Source organism: Mus musculus, chromosome 10 (assembly GCF_000001635.26).
Source record: "Mus musculus strain C57BL/6J chromosome 10, GRCm38.p6 C57BL/6J".
Taxonomy (NCBI): Eukaryota; Metazoa; Chordata; class Mammalia; order Rodentia; family Muridae; genus Mus; species Mus musculus.
In genome coordinates, this window is record NC_000076.6 from 28594832 (window position 1) to 28602825 (window position 7994).

The following is a 7994-nucleotide window of genomic DNA, read 5'->3' on the forward strand; positions in this document are numbered from 1 at the left end:
TCAAATGTTGCATTATCAACTTGATCAACAACATTGTCAATCAAGTTGTCTTAATTAAGAAGAGGTGTCAGGAATCTATTTAGGCATAAGTGAGCTTGAAGGGTTATTTCTTTTTAATTCTTAAATATTCCTTTTAAATTGGTTGAAATGGTACTCTGATACCATTGCAAAAGGTAGCATACAGGGGGTTCTTCTCATCTCTCTCTGTCTCTGTCTTTCACTGTCTCTACCTATCTGTCTCTCTGTCTCTCTCTTTCTCTCTCTCTTTCTCCCTCACTTTTATCTAAAGAGATCATTTGGAATATGGAGGAAAGCACAGGCACACACCAGCAGCAATACAAAACAGAAAGATATTGAAATAATCTAACAAGTAATCCAGATAATCCACATGGTAGATTTTTGCGTGATATAAAAAGACTCAGGATGTGTAACATACAACATGTAAAACAGAAAATCCTCTTGAGAACTCCGATTTTTTATTTTTCTGAGACGATTACTATGTCAATCGTGTACTCTTCCCCTCCCCCATGCCAAGACAGGGTTTCTCTGTGTAGCTCTGGCTGTTCTAGAACTCACTCTGTAGACCATGCTGGCCTTGAACTCAGAGACACACCTTGTCTGGTTGCTGGGATTAAAGTGTGGTCCACCACAGCCTGGTTCTTTACCTTTTTGTAAGCTGGGAAACATTCTTAACTATTTTAATCCTATAAAAATCCTTGGCACTATATTAAATGATAGGAAATTTAGGGCAAAGATAAAACATCTTTTTACTGTTTCTTTTTTTTCTTAAAAGGGATCATTAGACTTGAGAATAAAATATATATGGCCAGATGTTCCTGTTATATGCAAAATAAGTAATTTACGACTTTTAAATAATCTAAATTGGGTGTCAAGAACTCACACAGATGCTATTACTCACCATTAGCCTTTTGCTAACTCCTTTCATCCCTTCTGTTCTGACATGATGCAGGAGCAGTATCGTTTTTGCTATGATGTGGCGTTAGAGTACCTGGAGTCCTCATAGTTCGCTGAGACTATTTGCAGAGCATCCAAGCAGAAATCCATTCGTCTGTTGAGCCAGCAGCTGTTGTACCTGTTACTGCACCGAGAGATTTTAATGTACGGGGTGGGAGGCTTTTACATTGGAGAGGCAAATGTATTTTTCTTATAAAGTTGTGTATCTTAATAAAAAGGACTTGATCAGTTTCTGTGACTGTATGAGAGCATCCACATTTCATGCCACCTAATTTTATCTTTAATCAGAGGCAGATTTGGATGAGAAGTGGTCTGTGTCTGTCCAGTGACCACACAGCCTTTTCTCTCCTGCTTTCTGTAGAGCAGCTACCACACATTGCATGCACTTTGTAAGTGGCATTTCCCTCTCTTTTTAAAATAAAAACTGTGGGACCTTAAGAATGGGGAAGGAAACAAGCTGTGCAAAGTCATGGTAAATTTCATTTTATATGTTCCAAGTGTACCAGATTCTATATAAATGTGTGTGTGTGTATATATATATATATATATATATATATATATATATATATATATACATACATACATATATACATATGTGTGTATATATACATACATACATACATATATATGGCTTATTTTCTTTTAATGTGCAATGATGGCTGGATCATTTAAAGTTCCTTTTAGAAAATAACATAAGCCAAAGACTGAAGTGTACATATGTCTATATGGAAGAAGCACATTATATTTATTGGTTACTTACATTACTTTTTTGATGGATAAAATACTACCGCCACACAATCATTTTTGTTGTTGTTGTTGTTTTAGGAGAGTTAGCTAAAAATCAATGGTAAACAATTTTTTGTAGATTATTTTTTGTATGTTTAGTGTAAGTAAAGGATAAACTTTTTATTCATAAACCAGGAAGCAATGTTTTCTGTAGTGGTTCCCTTGTGTACATGCCTGTGAATTAAATTTATGTAAAACATCTTGGCAATTGTCTTTGAATAGAGGACCAAATTAAAACATTTCACTGAAAATGTAGTTCTCCCCCAGTTTCATTAGGTAAATGATGGCTTGATGGTTGCCTATGAGAAATCTGCACAGCAGAGGACATTGCAGGTAGCTTGCCCAATGTGGAATATTACCTTTAAGCATTGTTTAAACATTAAAGAGTTAGTCTCTGCCTATGGCCTGACACTGTTCAGGATCACCAGATGACAACATTGCTGCTTGCAGGATCAAGTTTTAGCAGAGTATAAACTGCCACCGTAGCGGCGCAGTGTTCTTTTTGATGTTTCCAAGCACAAGCTTTGGGTTTCTACAATAGACAGTGCAAATAGATGTGTGGTCTCATTCATGTGCCCCACATAGCTGTAGTGTCACATCCTCATCAGCTTGCAGTTTGTGATTAACTGAAGCATTATGGTGTCCTCTTCCTACATTGCCTGTCTATGACATGGTGCTTATAAAGATTTAATGAGAGTAAGAGTGAAATAAAGTTTTTATAATTGTAACATTTACTGATTGAACATCATTTTCTCTTCTAAATTTTCATGCCTTTATTCCCAAATAAATAATCTCTCTATGACTCAATATGAGAATGTCACAAAAATCCTACTGAAAGCATGATTGACATCCAGGCTATAATATGGTATATTTTTTGTTCCCTAAACTGTATTACATAGTTCAGGTCAGTGAAGGAAGAAATAGCTAAGGGTTTAGTGTCTATTATTATTATTATTATTATTATTATTAATCATTATCATTATTTTATTTTATTCTCCCTCTTGTCATAATTTGTCTTAGCTGCATTCTGCCAAATATCTAAGAAAAAAACACTTTAACAGAGCAAGAATTTATTTTAGCTCTCATCATGAAGGTTTCAGTCCCCAGTCCCTTGGCCTCCTTGCTCTAGGACTGTGGCAAAGACGCTGATGAGCAGGTCAGGATGGTACAGCAGTTCATCTCCAGATAGCTGGGAAACAGAGAGAGTTCTCTCCTAGAGCAATGCTATTTCTTCTTTTGGATGGAAAGTGGAAAGGCAAGCAGGAACATGTGAAAGAGAGAATATTCTAAGTCAGGGTTGCTAAGAAGAAACACCTTGACAAGGTCATGAAAGCCCCACATAGTCCAAACACCACTGCCTGTGCTCTGCCTCCTAATCCAAGTTTTGGTATATAGATCAAATGTAGCAGAGACACCTGACTAAAAATTTAAAAATTCACAAACTCATGAAGGGGTTGTTTACCTGGCAATGATAGCTGTATTACCACTGCATGTGATTCTGATTTGCGCCTCAAGAATTTGTTTCTCCTCATAGAGCTGCATCAAACTAACAGCAAATACAGCTATTCACAGCTATACAGTAAACCTTATAGGCTCTAACATTCAATAAAATAACAAATGAAGTACTTTTATCCTACATCAATAAATAAAACATACCATGTTTGCTTTGTTTGGGTATTACAGTAGCCAGTTTGTCAGAAGACAACGTGAGAGGCTTAACTCAGACTGTATAGTTTTGAAAACCTCCCTTGGTAGACCCATGTGTGGTCATGTCCTTCCCAAGAATGTCCTTCTGGAGAGGTACCTTGTAGAGTTCTGGAATATAAGCCCTGGAATACTTTGAATTGGAAATGTCTCCAAAGTGTGTGTGTGTGTGTGTGTGTGTGTGTGTGTGTGTGTGTGTGTGTGTGTGTGTGTGTGTGTGATAGACTTGGTGTCATACTGATGGGCTATGAGGAAATGAGTCACCATGAATGTCTTAATCCATTAACCTAGTAATAGATTCATAATCTGGTAACATCATTGAGAGATGGTAGAAATTAAGAGTTGGGGATCTAAGAAGATGACACAGCCATTAAAATACCTGCCATGCAAGCATGAAGACCTGGTTGGATCCCTGAAGCTCACTGGTCAGTGTTACTATCTGAATTGGTAAGCTCTAGGTTCTCTGAAAAGCTGTGTCCAAAACTAAGGTGGGGAGAAATTGAGGAAGATATATTATGTTGACAGACACAGAGAGACTAATAGTTTTTCAGTGGAAGACATGCATGACTAAGAGCATGCCCCAGGAAGGGCATATCTTGTCCCTGTCCCCCGACTGTCACTTTGCTTGTACTCTATAGCAGCCATGAGGTAAGCAACTTTGCTCCATGGTACATGTCCTACCATGATATTCAGCCCCACCACACCTTAGTAAAACCTTAGGAAGCAAAATAAACCTTTTTTCTGTTAAGTTCCTCTAATCAGCCATGTTGTCATGCAACATGCATCTCCTAGGTAATCCTTTCTGTATCCCTCTAGCAGTTTCTCTTGAAATATCAAGTCATAAGGTTGAATCTGACAACCTTTCTCCTGAATGTCCTTTCTAGAAAGAGGTTGGAAACTGGTGATACACAGACACAGTTATGCCCCTCAATACTGTTAGAAGCACATAAGCAACTGGGAATGTACACATTTTAACCAAGTACTTTGAAAATGCGTTAGTGTTCTAGCCGGAGCTACCTATGCAACCCTTTTCTTGTAACAAAAGGACTTCAGATAAAGGCAGTGTACCCAATTGATCTCCGGTATTGAGAGGGAAACAAGGAGACCCTTGCCTGGACATAGACAGGCTACACTGGCTTCTCACCAATGTTGCTCATTAAACATTTGTCTGTTGAGACCCTTCCAGGTTCCAGACACAAGTTTTGAAATTTGGACTCCAATAACTGTTCCTTATCAAATATGTTTCACTCCCAGAAAATAGAATGACAGTTCCCAGAACCTTCAACTACCATGAATGATAAGATGCAGGAGAATGTACCTGTAAATTCAACTGGAAGTCAGGCATGGTCTTGATACTTAAACTAAAAATATTTAGGGCCTAACAGTTGCCCATTTGTATTTAATTTCAATGAGCTTTGACAGTGATTCATTCTTAACAAAATAGTCAGTAATCTGTCACATACCCAAGTTAAGTGTAGTTAGCAGAATATACTCATAAAATATTACCAGAGACTTCATACAAACTTTACAGCCTTCCTAGGTTTGTGGCAGTGTTATAGGAAAGACTGATTTCATGTAGAATCTGTGTATGATTTATTTATTGCTATATTAGGTCAAGTGAAAAGATAGGTTATCATTATTCACTCTTGACTAATAATCTCTACTTATCTACTATTTCATAGGGTCTCCCTACAGCTTAAGGAGGACAGAGGAATAAATGACATCTGCAACTTTCCACAGCACTAGCCTAGTCAAATGTCTGCTGAGTTTCAGAATAGTATCCCCAGAGTCAAAAGGAAAAGTTCTTTCTTGGGATCTACTGTACGAGATATATATATCTTATATGTAAGATATATATTCTAGAATATAAATTGTCCCAAGATCAATAGAAATGTGATAGATACATAGATACATAACATTTTAGCCCTTCCATCCTCCACAGTGATTTGAAATGCTAACCTGGAAGATAGAAAATACCAAGGAGACCCTGCCGCATCAAATCCTAAAAGAAAGTAATGGATGGATTTCTAAACCACTGAAATAAACATAAGGTCTCTACAGAATATCTCAAAGCTCTGTCTTTAATGTTAAGATCTGTCCAGGGAGAGAAGCAGGGACACATCTTTATGACAGCTAACACCTTTCAGAATGCACTTGTCAATTACACAAGTAATATTCAGCCCCAAAACTTAATATAAAATGGTACTGCCAAATTAGCTGTTTAGGTTTTATTTATCTTGACTCTTCCCTGAGTATATAGAATTGAGACCAAGAAAGCTTTGAAAAAGGAATTGTACTTAGAGACATGTATTTAGTGTACCCAGATGTGGGAATAAGAAATTCGAATTTGAATTGGATTCTTAAATAGAAATTAGATTGTTCAGGCAGGGAAAGGCCGTGTTAAGCTTTGCTTGTGGAGGTATGGAGCCACACAGTCCAACTGGAAAAGTAGAGAAAGCATGAGAGCCATGTTCCCTTGAGTTGCTGAAAAGAGCAGTACACTCATAGTTACTGACTGGAAGATACTTCAGGGTAGAGACTAGAACCCTATTTTGTTTTGGTTTCAGGGTTTTATATGACCACTCTGGACATATTGCAGCAGATGATGTCACCTTTTGCTTTTTACTAGCAAAATTCATAAAGCAACAACAACACTACCCTGAATTTTCCACTCTATGCTGAGAACTGGATACTACCCACTCTGAACCCCACCCCCACCCCCAGTTCTGCTATTAGAAGCACAGATGCAGGAGTCATGGTGATTGGCAACAGTCACTTGACAAGACAGAAGGAACAGTGTCAGGAAGATGACAAGTGCCTCTTGGACTTAGAAATATGACTACAACTGAAGGATACAGCACGTGCCCCTCAAGCATGCACTGCATAGGAACACAGATCCATTCTGATGCATCTCATTGTTCAAGACAATGCCAAAGGAAAAAAATTCAATTTCTAAGATTTGTTAAAGTTAACAAGAAACATAGGTTTTTAAAAGCAAAATACAAAGCCTTCCGTGCCTACTGGATAACAAAAGTCTCTGAAGGCTGCATCTAGTGTGGGAGGGCTTTAGGCTCATGGTCAGTAGCCCACTGTAACATTGCACTGTTTTGTACTTTATACATTTGAATTCAAATAGGAGTTTAGTTGTCCCAAATGAAGCTATGCCTTGATTTTGTTGTTCTATGTTCTCATTGGACTTATTTTTTAAAACACATTTATCGAGTGGAAACTAGGAAGAGATGGCATTAGCCGAAGCAGGAAGAAGAGGAAGGTATCTGAGAGGGAATATAGTCAAAGTACATGATGTTTTTGTATGAAGATATCTTAATGACAGCTGTTCTTTACTCAGTGTACCCTGAAAAATAAAACATGGGGCTGGGTGGTGGTGGTTCTGTTGGGAAAGTGCTTGCCATTCAAGCATGTGGACCTCAGTTAGAATCTGAGTGTTCACATGATATCTAGGGATGGTCATAGTGATGATGGAATTTTGGATCTTTCTGGCCAGCTGGCCTAGCAATATCAATGAGATTCAAGTTCAGTAGAAAAACCCAATCTCAAAGAAGAAGATGGAATACTACTGAAGAAGACAGTGAGCACGACCTACGACCTCCATATAAAAGCCTACATACATTCTCTTGGGAACAGTTCATTGTTTTTCTCTTTTAGATGAGTATGTAAAGTTTCATCCGTTGTGAAAGTTACTCTTACTGAATTTAGATCTATTCATTCCGCCCAACAAAAGAGAAATCTAGCTAGTAAAATCTTTCCCTTTAAGGCTTTTGTTAGAAAGTCAGTCATACTACTAATAAACATGAAGCCACCCATGTAAATCAACAATCTGAGAACTCTGTAGCAGCCAGAGAAATTTGGGACATATAAGACAATATAGTTTCATCAGATGACAAGAAGCATATTTGAGATTTTGAATATTAAACTTGAATAAGTTTTCTGTCTCTTTCCAGCCAACAAAAAATATTTTTCTATATTTAATTTTATTCTGAAAGACAAACCACATTTAGACAAGCCTCAACCCTTAAAGCTAGGAAAGGCTGGGCATGGTGGCTCATGCCTATAATTCCAGTACTCAGGAAGCTGTGAAAGGACAGTTGCTGCAAATTTAAAGGCACCTTGAACTACATGGTGAGTTCTAGGCCAACCTAGGCTAAGGAAGATCACCTTTCAAAATAAGGGAAAAGGTAAGTGTGTTGTCCCTGCTCACAGGTAAGATCAGGAAAGCATATATTGTGAGGTAGCTCACCTTTCTCTTAGCTTCTCAAATTGATAACAAGAAAATAATCCTTCCAGAAATAACATTGTAGACTCAGAAAGAGCATGTGTCTCTTAGCCACGGGATGGCCTGCGCTGCTTTAGTCACGAGGGCAGCATGGAATCTGTGGACCACCCACATCCCAGATTGTGACTGTGTATGCTGACTTCTTTGACAGGTGCAAACAGTGTGGGCACTTGCCCACCCACAATGGGAACCTATCCTACACTTGCAGAAATCTAATTACCCGAAACCCAGTCAG

The 7994-nt window shown here is 38.0% G+C and overlaps 1 protein-coding gene across 18 annotated transcripts in view; it reads left to right on the forward strand.

The window, feature by feature from the left end:
- Positions 1 to 2566, forward strand: part of Ptprk (protein tyrosine phosphatase, receptor type, K) — a 522578-nt gene extending 520012 nt beyond the window's left edge. For 14 of the 18 annotated variants that reach the window (XM_006512606.3, XM_006512608.4, XM_006512607.3 and 11 more), the window contains one exon: positions 971 to 2489. In XM_006512606.3, coding sequence (XP_006512669.1) covers positions 971 to 1024 — 54 coding nt within the window. In that variant the 3' untranslated portion in view covers positions 1025 to 2489. Of the gene's footprint in view, positions 1 to 970 lie in introns of all 18 variants that reach the window. The other 4 variants (NM_001359355.1, NM_008983.2, NM_001359356.1 and 1 more) reach the window with 2 other exon arrangements.
- Positions 2567 to 7994: the final 5428 nt, after the last annotated feature.